Here is a 13,437-nt window from a genome sequence, read left to right as displayed (position 1 = left end):
ACACCAGCCTTTCAGCAAAGGCTTGCAAAAAGAGGAACAGGATATGAAAAACATGCAGAGTTTCTGACACTTTTGTGTACAGTGTCTCTGAAATGGTTTGTTTGGCTTTGGGTTTTTGCCTGCCTCCCCTCCTCGTATTCTAAGGGGCTATGAACACAAGAGGAAATGCACAATTCAACGTGAACAGAAAATACCGATACAAACAATAGCACAATGTGGCCCGAAGTCTTCTACTGAAATACTAACACAAAAAAATTTTACATCACAAGGCAAAAGGTGTAGTGGTAATAAATACGTGTCAGTAATGATATAATTATTGTCTGATGAAAACCTTTCCAGGTTTAAAAATTTATAATCTTAGAACTGTTTGGGGTGGGGAAATATTAGAGAGAAGGCTGCAGTATCATTACTGCTGTTTCAAATCTTAACACTCACAATATAAAGTAGGTAATGGGTCATATTTTTATATTTATGTAGCTATGAAAGTATTAAGTTCTAGACACAAAAACTGCCTTTACTGGATTTTCTTCCCACTAACCTGGAGAGTCAAACATAACAAAATAAAATATTGATCATTTGAATTCTCACAGCTGCTTCTCACCATCTCAAGACAACGTCAGAATGTGAGTTTAAATCTATGAAGAGAGAAACAGCTCCTAAAAGTTGTTGGCTTCCTGAATTAAAATTTGAATTTAGAGCCATCTCCTTAACTGTTCAATTTCATTCACTAAAAAACACTCACATGCGCAGGTGTAACTGAAATCTTAACTACACATCTAAGATTACAAGGATAACCTGCTCTAACTTCCTTAAACACTTCTGGCCCTTAATCTATCACCCCAGTAATACCACACAGAGCTGCTTTGGTAGGATCAAGGATTAACAGTACACAGCTTCGGGTAGGCAAAGAAAACGCGAAAGAGAGTAAATGAAGTATGTCTCTTTTTGCTGAAATTGATAAAGACAAAAAAATCCCAAGAGTTCCATTCTTGACCAAAAATCATCTGTCTGCTTTGCTTACAGAATGCAAGCTCCCACTCTTTTAAATACTTCATGTTTTAAACGTGTTTAAATAAGATCTTGCTATCTTTCCACTGATGGCATAACTCAGGGTCTGGTGTCTGAAATTCTATAAAAATAGCACAAGATGAAGAATTCCTCAGCATATGAGCTGCTTGCAGCAGTCAGGCAAACTACTGTGTTTCTTACCAAAGACAACTACAAAGCATCTTCTATAAACATACCCACACAGCTGTCATAATACAGTTGCTCTAAATGCTGCTATTCATTTCCATAAGCCTCTGATACTGGGGTTGTAGTAAATAAGGCACTATCTTTGCCTTTACCTCAAAGAGAAAGGCTGCATGGCAATCTAAGGAAGATTGCATGGACAAACATGGCAAAATGATGGCTGCCTTTTCCTTTCACATACAGATGACATTTTAAGGAACAGTAAATAGTGAGATGGACAGAATACCAACAGAATAATTCATACATGTCCTAAAAAACTGAGAACTTCAGGAGATAAAATACATACAGAAATCGAAACAGCAGTGGCAAGGTCAGTACAATGCTAAGTGTAAAATACAGTGATGGTTAAAAACTGTTGAGAACTCAAACCATTCTCAATCTAGTTGTAAAGCTAAAGACAATATAATTTCAAAAATTACACTCTGGCAACAGAAAACATGAATATCTGACCTCCTGTAATAATCTTTCTTCAGATCTAGCACCAGTGAACAAAATTTACAATAAATAAATTAAAGGTTTCTTCATGTTTCTCCAAAGCAAGTATTTTGTGATCACTACATGTTTTGGAGTTGCTGATTGTATCTACAGTAACTAGCATGGGTAGAAGATGACAAAAGAGTCTAGACAGAGAACCTAATACATTTAAACCAGTGGAACAAAGACTGATTTCTTCCTGGGCCTGTCCTCAGATATGGCAGCTAGTGGATGAGATTTAGGGAAGGATTTTACCATATCAAGGTAATTCATTGCCCTTTCAACATCTAACCTGCACAATTGGGTATTTACAGGTAAGCAGTAATATTTAAAGAATAAAGAAAAAGTCAAGTTGGATTGGCAAAACCATTCGCTAGCATCTACTGGTGTAAAATACAGAGCTGTGTTACTCTATACATATTTTATGCTAAGAATTACAGAGTGGTGTATTAAATACAGTGATCTGGCTGCTACACATTCTTTCCCAATTCTTGAAACTAACATGATGATCTGATAGAATCTGAACCAAAACTGATCTCAAAAGTAAATGTTAGTTTTGTCAACACAACTCCTTATAAAAAAGGTCTATTTTAGTTAAATTCAACTGGATATAACTAACGGCAACAAAGCACTGAAATCCATGCCAGACATATCATCACAGAGCTCTAAAAATGCCACCTTCCTATCCAAAATAAGAAAGAATGAAACACTGACATACAAAAATGATGAAAGTGAATGTTATCAACAGCTAAATCAAAAAAATAGAGACAGCTTCCCAGAAACCTCTGGCCATTCATTCATTCAAAAGAGTAATGAAAAAACTACAGTGAATTCTCTATTCACAGAAAAAGGTCAAGAACAACCAGTATGGCATTAGATTTACAAAACGCTTTCCCTCATGCAAACTACCAGCATCATTTGAAAACAATCAAAGCATTTCAAGAAAGATAAGACTGAACACTTAGACAGAACGTTCCAAGATTTTTTTCAGTTCTTTAGGCATATTTTTTAAATAGCCGTATCTTTGGAAGAATTTGAGAGAGTCAGATCCAGTGAAGAATCCTGCCCAGATACAGAAGAATATTCACACTCACTGTGTTCAATGTGATGTTAAGTAACAACAAAATTTTTTGTCCTATTAATATTCTATTATCTTTCATTGACTCTTCTATATAATGCTTATTGCAAATGGAAACAATACCAGCCAAAATAAACTGACATCCTAACTTCTGTTATAAAAACTGTAAAACAGCTATGAACACAGAAGAGACACTCAGGAAGAACAAACCAAAGCTCTGTCTGCCAAAAATAAACAACCATGCCCAGCTCAGAGATCGATAGAAAACAACAAAACCACTGTCTCTTGGAATGAATATTGGATAAATATTCTCATACAGTATTTCAAAGTTACTCTTGTCCCTGTCCCAGGGGAAAAGAGCAGAAAAGAGATAAGTTACTCAATCATACACAAACTGCTAGGCAGTCAAACGAAGAATAAACAATCGACATGAAGAATTCTCACCTTGAACATATCAGGTTCTTGTTTCCTTCTGAGTGTCAGGAAATAATGTTTAATTTTTCTCAGTTCTACACAGATCAGACCTTACTACCCTAGGTAAGATACAGAGGGTCTGGCAAATCTATAAAATACAGTTTGCCAAGACTATGGATGTTTTGGCCATGAAGTTCAGTCCAAATCCACTGCTGTGTCTAGAGGTATTTTAACAACCTGAGGATATCAGCAGAAGTCCCCTTCTCATGTGCTCCATGGCACAAAGATGCAATAAAATCCTAGAGAAAAACTAAAAACACTTAGGAACAGCATAATGTGTTTTCATCACAGTTTAATAAAGGTGTTGCTTTGGCATGAGATCTTCCACCAGAGAAGTGACTGTATCTCACTTCCTTAGGGGAGAACATCTGTGCAGCAGTACACTGTAAGACATAGCAATTTCCATTTGAAAATCTTGCTTAGCTGGTCTTGAATAATGTGTGATTCAAAGCTTTCCCAATAACGTGAAGCGACTCTTTTTTCACCACGCAAAAATGTCTAGAGCTGTCAGTATGCAACTAAGTTACTAGATTTTCTATTTTTAAGTCTTTACAATTTTCACATTTTTGACAAATATTTTCTCACATACATCAACCTAATTACACTTCCGTTTCTCAAGTCTTGAGGACTTTAACTGTTCTAAAAAACATGAATGTAGTCAGTGTATATAAAATTACGTTTCCCTGGAATTGTGTGCACACAGTATTCCATTCTGTACAAGGAGTTTTAACAAAACACACATTTTTAAAAATTCTACTTACACAGGGATGTTTTCATAGGCATCTTCAAAGTTTTCCTGCAGAAGAAAAAAAAGTTTCAGTCTAATGTGTACATGTTTTGTAACACAGCAGAAATTTACCATTACCAGATAGCACTTACTTCTGCAACAGACAGTAATCATCAGAATATTCACAGTCTAATGACTGTTTACTAAGTTTTCACTGCAAATAATTTTACAGAGAGACTTTCTGTGGGCCTACTACATCAGACTACAGATAAATTAAACAAAATATATTTTTCCTTTTTAGATTCTGAACTTCTACCATGCAAATCACAGAAGCAAGTAGAGTATTACACCTCAAGAGCTTGTGCAGCACATGTGATGTATTCAGGATGCACTAGTTGAACAGTGTATTCACACATGAAACAAGTGTTCTGCACATATACTGGATATGCAGGTTGGCTAGAGTACGTACAAGAGGCCTGGAATGCATGACAGTGTGCACATTCAGCCAGCACACACATTAAAAGCAGTTATGTGAATAGCTTAGACCAGAAATCTACAAGTTGTTTCTTTCCTATATTCAAAGCTCTTTGAATGTAGGTTCAAATTTCAAATTGAAATAAAGGAAGAAATGCACAAATGTAAAAATGAGCAGAACAGTTCAGCTCAAAGATCATTTATTTCTGTATCCAGTTTCCAAAATTGGTGTCTAGAAGTGTGTTGTAAGGAAAAATGGGCAAAAGCTCTACCTCACACATCCTGTCCACCTCACTTTCCAGCCTCTGGCAACTCTGGGTATTCTAGGTCTAAATAGTGCTTGGCCATTTTGTGATTTTTCAGTAGATCTCTGTTCCAAATACCAGTCTGATTTCCTCAATCCCAAGTAGACTTTGTTTTATTAATGAGTTATAACACTAGTAAGGAATTTCATGAGCCTGACACCCATTTTGGGCAAAGTAAGAATTTCCACTTGAACCTGGCTCCAATTACCTTTGTTTAACAATCCCTAGCTTAATTTATTAAAAAACAGTAAAGAATCAATTTGTACTTGTTTTCCCTTGACACTTAAAATTTTGAAAGCTTTTGTTACATCAACCAACTCATCTCTCTTCTGAGCCAAAGACTGCTACCTTACTCAGTCACTCTCCCAACAGAAACTATTTCCTACTTGTAACTGTGCTCTCTGCTCTTTCCTTAAGAAAAACTAGAAGCATGATGGAACAGATTTTTAACATGTCCCAGATTTTTAACATATTTGAGGAGACTGATCCCCATTTCTGTACAGCCCTCTTCAGTTAGCTGTAGAGAGTCATAAGATTTCTCCTGTGTCTTCTCTTCTCCAGGCTAAACACCCTCAGCTCCTCCTCACAGGATTTGTGCTCCAGACCCTTTACCAGTTCCATGTCCTTCTTTGGACACGCCACAGAACCTCACTGTCTGTCTTGGAGTGAGGGGCCTAAAACAGAACAGAGAATTTCAAGAGCGGCCTCACCAGTGCCAAGCACAGGGGGAACTTAAAAGAACTCAGAAAAAGCCAGTTAAATGATCCTCCTGATCTGAAGATAACTGGAGTTTCAAAAAGCTGAATAGAAACCAACAGGAACATCCTGAACAGATATTCTGTTACCCATGTCTCACCCCAGACACTGACAGAAGTCACGAGTCTTCTGATGAACTCCTTCACTAAAGACTAGTTGCCTCCTTGAGACACTTCAGGAGACAAGAGAAGAAACTCAGCAGCATAAACAAGCAAAACACACTTGCAGCTTTTTGAGCACAATTCCAGTTCTCCTAAGAGGAAAAAACTTGAAAAGCAGAAGTCAATACACTTCTAAGTATCAGGTTAAAAAAGAATAATAAAGAAAAAAACTTAATAAAGAATAGTAACCACTGGAAGTTTACATGAAAAAATATCTGTGATGTGAATCTTTTGCAGACTCTTTCAAACCTTCATTCAAGAGCAGCACCTACATACAGGAACAAATAGAGAGAGAATTTGCATTCTGTCTAGGTAAATGTGTCCTTTGCCTGTGGCTTATGAATTTTGATTCCTGTCATTCACACTGGTCAAATGGTTGTCCAAACATTTAACAGGATGAAGTACAACCTTAGTGTTTTTCCCCAAACACCAAGGCATAGGGAATAGTCAGTCTTTCAAGGGACTCCTCAAAGGTGCTAAAAACAGCATCACTGAAGGCAGCTTCTATGCTACAAAATAGACAACAACAACAAAAAAAACCCCGACAAACAAACAAAAACAAAAAAACCCAAACAAAACCAAACCAAAACAAACAAACAAACAAAAAAAAAAACCACCACAACACAACAACAACAAAAAATAACCAACAAAAAAAACCCCAAAACCCAATCCATAGATTTTTTCTTAAGTTTCCCATGTCTTCCTAGTCCCACTGCATGCCAAATGGGTATTAGAAAGCATTCAAATTGATATATTGGTCCCATTTCCATGGACTTAGACAAATTTGCAGTTGACTCTACAGACTCTCAGAAAAAAGCTAGAGGCAGTAGAAGAGAAGCCCAGACATTTTCTACTCCATTCCAGGCCCATTACAACAAAAAAGTGACATCATCCTAAAGAAAAGGACTGCAACAGAGTAAAGAAAAGGACTGCTAGAATAGCTCCTCCCCAATCAAGTTCTAGGAGTGATCACATCCTACCAAGAAACAAATTCTTTAAAAAGTATCAGACCATATTCACTTTTTATCCAGTAGTCTGCTAAAATCTACTTGCAAGTTAAGCCTGTTCAACAAAAAAATTGAGTGAAGTGTCACATAAAATACACAGAATCTTAAAGGCCTAAGACCTTATTTAATATACAAATGTGTACACATATGCATATAATATATGTCAATACAAAAAATAAAATCAAGTAATTGATAAAGTTTGTCTGTTCTTCAGATTACAGAAGGAGACCAAAAACACGGACAGACACATTCTTGTGCATTCAATTAAGGCCTAGCAAAGTTTCTATTTTCAATTGCTCATTCCAGAGCTGCAAGTTGCAGCTGACACAGCTGAAATGCCTCAACAATTTCCAGAGATGCTCATTCATTTCAATCTACAGCAAAGCAGTAGTAGTAGTAGTACTAATAGTAGTTCAATCCACAAGAAGGACAACAAAGCCTTTTTTCAGACATTCTACTCAGAAAAAGAAATATATGAACACATAAGCTAGGGCCAAGAGAAACAGTTTAACAACTATCTCGCCCAATACAATGCTGGTTAATGCTAAAATCCACAGACTTAGCACACTTTTTCCAGAGTACATGTCCATCCAAGAATTTAAAACACAAATATGTGTAAAACTGCCACTAGATGGCATGACTCAGATTTTTCCACAGATTTCAGGAAATCATTAGCACAAGATTTAGCAAAATAAAGCTGTCTCAAAATTATGTTTCTTGAATCGCAGTCTCTTTTTTGTTTGACAATTGCATTTTTTCTTTAAATCTTTATTATGTATCCTTTTCAAGATGCAAGCAGGCTTAAAAACAATTAAGTTTACATAACTTAGAGATACTAATGTTTTGTGAAGCGAAGAAAGTCAAAGTCAGACAGAAACATAAATGGACATAGCATACTGGTGCAGAAAAAGGGAAGAGCTCCTGCACTCCAGCAATGAGAGCAGAAACCACTTACAGCAGATACTTCACCTCTTAAGCCTCACAAAAACAGCATGTAAGGGAGGTTTCTTCAACTCACACAGGACATCTACCAATACCCATACTTTTGTTCTAATGCACTGGAAGAAAGAAGAAACAACGTCTTGCCTTGCTTATTAGAGATCCTACCATCAAATGTGAACTCTACTTTCTTCCACATTCATCACAAATCAACTCTAATTTCTCACTATATCCTATGACTCCTAAACTATTATTTTAAGTTCATTAAACATTTTATCAAGCTAAGCGTTTAAACACTGCTCTTTTCTGAGTGAAGCTGGCCAATTTGATCAATCTAAACTCTTCCTTTAAAATTCAGATTTATGACAAGATATGACTACCAAGTAGGGGGTGAAACATCTAGATTCTCCCCCCAGAGAACAACATAAGTTCAGAAAACTAAATCCAATAGTTTCTAGATATACCAGCCACAATTTGGAGTCCATACCGACTGGGCAAAGGAAAAATAGCCCCACCAAAAGCATTATCTCAAAAATAAAAACATAACATGAATAAGGGTCCTTATTAAATCAACAGATGAGATCACATAAAATGATCATGAATTCCAGCCCAGAATTTAATACTATTGCTGTACCACATTACTTGGCCTTGTAACAGCTTTATTTTGCAGTATTAAAGAAACAACAGTTTTAAGGTGACTTGAAAAACCATAAACTTATCAGTAACACCCTCCTTGGGAAGCCCATATATTAAGATATTGCAAAGCATGGGAATCTATGAAGACAGTTGCGTATTTAGCAAGCACATGCACTTCAAGATGTTTTTGTCAAAACTTCTGTTCAAGTATGGGTACATCTAACTACTTTTTTGCTCTTTTGTAATTCAGTCCCACACTATTCTTCTTTAAAAATAAATCAATGATAGGTGAAAATGATGCACAGGAAAACCAGTCTCTGGCCTCAGGTATGCTGCCCTGCCCTGCAGCTGCTCGTGGAAAGCTCATTTACCAGTTTGGAAGTCAGTGACTGGATTCCACATAAAGAGAAAAAGGCTTCACTGAGAGGTCTGAAATTTCTCTGCCAAAATAGAAGGATAACACATCTTTCACTGCATTCATGTTAAAATTATCATTCTATATGCGGATTCACCTCACAGGATTTAAGGGATTTTAAAGAAAACTTAGTTGACAAGCTCAGAATCAGCTTCCTAAAAATCACAGGAGAAGCTTCCTATTGATCCTCGCTAAAGGTTGGAAGACTTGGCCAAAATAGCACTAGTATGTACATTGCATCTGGGAGTATGTATTAAACCTCTTCTCCCTTGGTAATACTGAACACAGGAAAAACACGCAACTATGGGAAGACAATGGTGTGAATGGGTGAGGTATAGAATAAACTGACCTACAATGCTTGTAATATGAAGAGAGAAACAGAAGAAAGACCTTCCATATAGTCTTCATTGCAACAAGGAAACCAGTTTCCAAACAGCTTTTCTAAGCCAGCAGTCACCACATACTTTTATAATCAAATGGAACAGAATATAAATATATACACTTTTTTTATCCCTTTTCTGTTATGAAACTTTGTCAATATTTGTTTCTCCTTAGCCGTGACTGCATTAAAAATTATTCAAGGAAATTGGTGGCTAAGATTTTTACATTCCAGGTCCACAGAACTGATAACTTACAATCACTGCACATTTAAAACTTACCAAACATTATAGAAATATGAAAGCTGCTTAGAATATTACTCAAGGATACCAACAACAGCATGCTATCTCTCTCCTTAGTTGATTTGACTGAACTAAGAACAGCTAAAAGAAGTTGGAAAATAAAGAACAGCAACACAATTAGCAAAAACTCCCAGATGTACAAGCCAAGAAGACCTTTGCTGAAGTGAAGACCCATCCCTGTGATTATGTAACTTCCATGGAAATCACTAACTAAACAAAATAGAAGGGCTGTACTTGGGAGGATGCTAACACTGAACTCCGTATGTAAATAACAGCATGGGAAGTCTGGCAGGGCATGCTTGACTTGTGGAGTGCCACTGAGCACCCAAGCTTGTGTAACTCTGAAATAAATAAATAAATGTCTCTCTTGTGCAATTACTAGCTTGTTGCAACATTAGCGAATTAATTTGATTTTTGTAGACAATACACAGCAACTCACCGGTCTTAAATTATGAGAGTTTAGTCTTTTAAGACTGCTCAGTCCAAAATAAATACATTCAGCTACAAAAATGGGGTTTGATTCACCTGCAGTTAAGTAGGGTGACACAGCTACATACATCTACAAACTGCAGACAGTACCTGTACGAACTAAATAAAGAAAAGTATTTCTGAGAACTTGACTTATGAAACATTTCTTACGGACACATTTCCTGCATCTTAATAATCGGATGAAAGTACAACAGTGACATATGACAGTGTCACGGAATTCAACTGTTGCTTAAATGGGCAGTTGCATGAGAAAACACAACTCAGGACTGCATATTTTCTCATGTCCTAAGAAACAAAAATACCCAGCATTACAGCAGGACCCAAAAGCTAATTTGTCACATATCTTCAGCTAATTCATAAAGTATTGAATAAAGAATAAGTATTGTGATGAGCCAAATAAAATTCAGGTTTCATCTCAAAAATATAAGATTCTTTTCACTTCCTAATATTTCTGTAGAACTGACAATACTCTGCACTATAAAGTGTGTAAAAATCATATATTTTTAGCTACTGCTTTATTAGACTTCATAGCAATTTCTTACAGAAGAGAGCAGTCTACTCTACAAACCAGCAGAAAATAACATGGAAGTTAAACTACATCTTTATGTTCACTGTCAAAAAAACCCCCAAACATAGGAGAGAAACATCATTTCAATGTTGTCTTGGCAGAGAAATAACTTGGGGGAGCAGAGGAAGGAAAGGATATCTCCAATTCTTCATCTCTGTCACCTAAACATGCTTTATTTGACACCTCAACACCAGATCCTGGTATTAACAATTAATAGCCTAGGAACAGAAACACTTGAATAACACTGTTCAAAGGAGAAGGAGATGATGAAGCTGTTACAAAACAGGAAAATTATTTCCCCTTGCCAGAGACGGAAATAGCCTTGAGGCAGCAAGAATGGAATGGAAATGCAGAAGTTCTGCTCTACATAGTACAACCAATTTTCACATCAAAAGCAAAAAATGAAATTCATTTCTCTAAAAGAAAAAAATGCACATATTTTTGTGGCTACATATTATTCCAGATTTATTGGTTTGAACTATAAACATAACTCATCTGCTTTTAAAAATTCTTAATATTATTTGCCTAAAATGTCAGTATTCTTCCAGAGAGCTGTGTGGACTGACAGTGGTGGTTGGTTTGGAGAAGCTGCGTTTTCCACTCCAGATGAAGAATTTCAATAGTCAGAAGCCAAAGATCAGACTTGGTAATTCAGACTTACTTATTCACTCACACCTAAATAGAATGTGCCACATTCAAGACATGATTGGGAGTCATGCTTTTACAAAAACAAAAAAAAAAAACCAACAAACAAACGAACAAACAAACAAACAAAAAACAACAACAAAAAAAACCAACAAAAAATACAAAAAAAAAAAAAAAAAAAAAAAAAAAAAAAAAAAAAAAAAAAAAACCAAACCAACTAAAACCAAACCACAGAAACAAAACAAGACACCAAATATCACAACCCTAGAAACCCACCCACACACCAAGAAGCACCGAGGAACTGGTAAGGTAAAACCCACTTTTGCTACAAGTTAGGTTAACTAAAGAGCTGATGAACAATTTGAAATTAAAGCAAATTTCAGTGTCATTTAGCTCAAAAATTAGATGTCAGTAACCACAAGAACAAAGGTTTCTCCATTAAAGTCTGGAAAGTAACGGCCTTTTGATGCTGCTGGTCACCCAAAAATTTCCAGACAATACAAGAAAATTGAGTCTTGAAAAAAAATCTACTCTCCATTTTTTACAGAGAAATGACATTTTCAATGGAAACAACTGCTATAATTTAGAGCAGCTAATCAATATGTTATAGAAAGTGGACAATTCCTAGTCCACCTTCAGCTGCACACAAGCCAGACAATTCTTAGACAGCCATTCTGTATAAACCAGGGCAGGACCAAGAACAAACCTCAACCAAACAAACTGCAGTCAGATGATGTTGGTTAGGCTGGCTGCTTACCAGAGGCAGCCTCAAGATGGTTTTTCTGAACCTACATGTAAAGATGGGGCACCAGGCAGTCACATTTTAATAAACTGACATCACTCTCGCCTGCTGTGAGCAACCGGATGAGCTTCCACTGTTTTAAAAGGCACCTCTCCCTCATGACTGAAAAGTGGAAATCAGCAGATTCAGTTACATGGCCATCAAGTAAAGCATTACGACTACTTTACATTAATTCACATACAAATGGCTGCTGTCAACAGTTATGCATGTTCAGATTCATATCCAACATGCTGCACAAGAAAGCAGAATAGTTTTAGTTAAAAGCTGGCTAAACATCAAGACAACTTTCCCTACTGTTTACAGTGGCACCCTCTTGCTACTCAACCTGCAGTTGTTTCTGCACAAAAAGTACTACTAAGAGGCAGAAGAATAGGGTAGTAGCATAGAACTTCACTGCTGCAATAAAGCTTTGATCTTCCTAGCTGATCAACATTTCTGTCTCACACAAACCTCCTTGGTCATTCCCAAGACCAAAGCAGTGTCATGTAGTTTCTATTTGTTTGAAAGTGGTACTAGAAGAAGACAAACTAAAATGCAGCAGAACAAACAAACCACATACTCTACCAAGAGTTCAACATTCAGTACATTTGCACCAAAGTGCACTCCTCAAAGAAAATCTCTACCAATACTGCATATGATTCTATTCTTGGTCAACTTCATTACACAAAACTGATTGCCAAGCAATCCTAAACTGAAAGATAAATACAAACAACCACCTATATCTGGATACATCTTCCTTTTTATATTGTAGGAAGAGAGATTTGAAAAGAATGCAAAGGCAACTAAGGAGCCTGCGAAGACAGAAATAATACACAAGCATTCTTCTCAAAACAAATACAAGACAAGGGAAAACACTAAGTTTGTCCTTCCTAGCCACAAGAAAGATTATTCAAATTTATTCTTCTTACAGCAGACAAACCTCTAAGTATTGCAAGAACTTTGTGTCAAGCTCATTAGTTTTTGTAAAATCTCGTACCATCATTTAGTCATTCCACTGAAATTGCATAAAACCCCACTGAAATCAAAAGTAATTTTAGGATGCTATTTACTACGTTTATAAAGTTAGCCAGAGTTCTACTACATCTTTCTAGTCCTAACAATTCCAACGCCATAACCAGTAAGTACTAGGTACAGTTGTGTTTTCCAGGACACTGGACACAAACATGGGTGAGATACCACTGCTGCAAGACCAACCTGATACTTTCCTACTTTCAGCTCACAGCTTAACAATAAACTCTTAGTAAACTTCTGTGGGCTTCCAAATAAGACTATTCAGTTACTGCTTTTCATGCGTAGAAGATATTGACACAATGTAATTTCAGAGACACAAATAGAGAGCACTTTCAGACACTAACTGAAGCTAGGGCAGCAGAAACAGAACAAGTGTCTCTTAACATGCTTGTAGGGAGTCAAGGCATGAGTAACTTGAAAGTCACTAGCCACACTGCAATTCAAGCCAAAAAGCTTGGTCTTGCCCAATCTGCCAAGGTTAGTACTTCCCAGCCAGTGACTTATCATCTATTCTTAGTTCAGAACTGGCTCTCTCTCATCAAGTT

At 36.5% G+C, this 13,437-nt stretch overlaps 1 protein-coding gene across 3 annotated transcripts in view; it reads right to left on the bottom strand.

Annotated features, from left to right (window-relative positions):
- Positions 1-13,437, bottom strand: part of TTC39B (tetratricopeptide repeat domain 39B) — a 73,692-nt gene that overhangs the window by 44,887 nt on the left and 15,368 nt on the right. For all 3 annotated transcript variants that reach the window (XM_014873818.2, XM_088155950.1, XM_088155951.1), the window contains exon 2: positions 4,039-4,073. In XM_014873818.2, coding sequence (XP_014729304.2) covers positions 4,039-4,073 — 35 coding nt within the window. The remainder of the gene's footprint in view (positions 1-4,038; positions 4,074-13,437) is intronic.

This window comes from Sturnus vulgaris, chromosome Z, assembly GCF_052056855.1.
Source record: "Sturnus vulgaris isolate bStuVul1 chromosome Z, bStuVul1.hap1, whole genome shotgun sequence".
NCBI lineage: Eukaryota > Metazoa > Chordata > Aves > Passeriformes > Sturnidae > Sturnus > Sturnus vulgaris.
The sequence above is the reverse complement of the archived record's forward strand: the minus strand, read 5'-3'. Positions and strand labels throughout refer to the sequence as shown.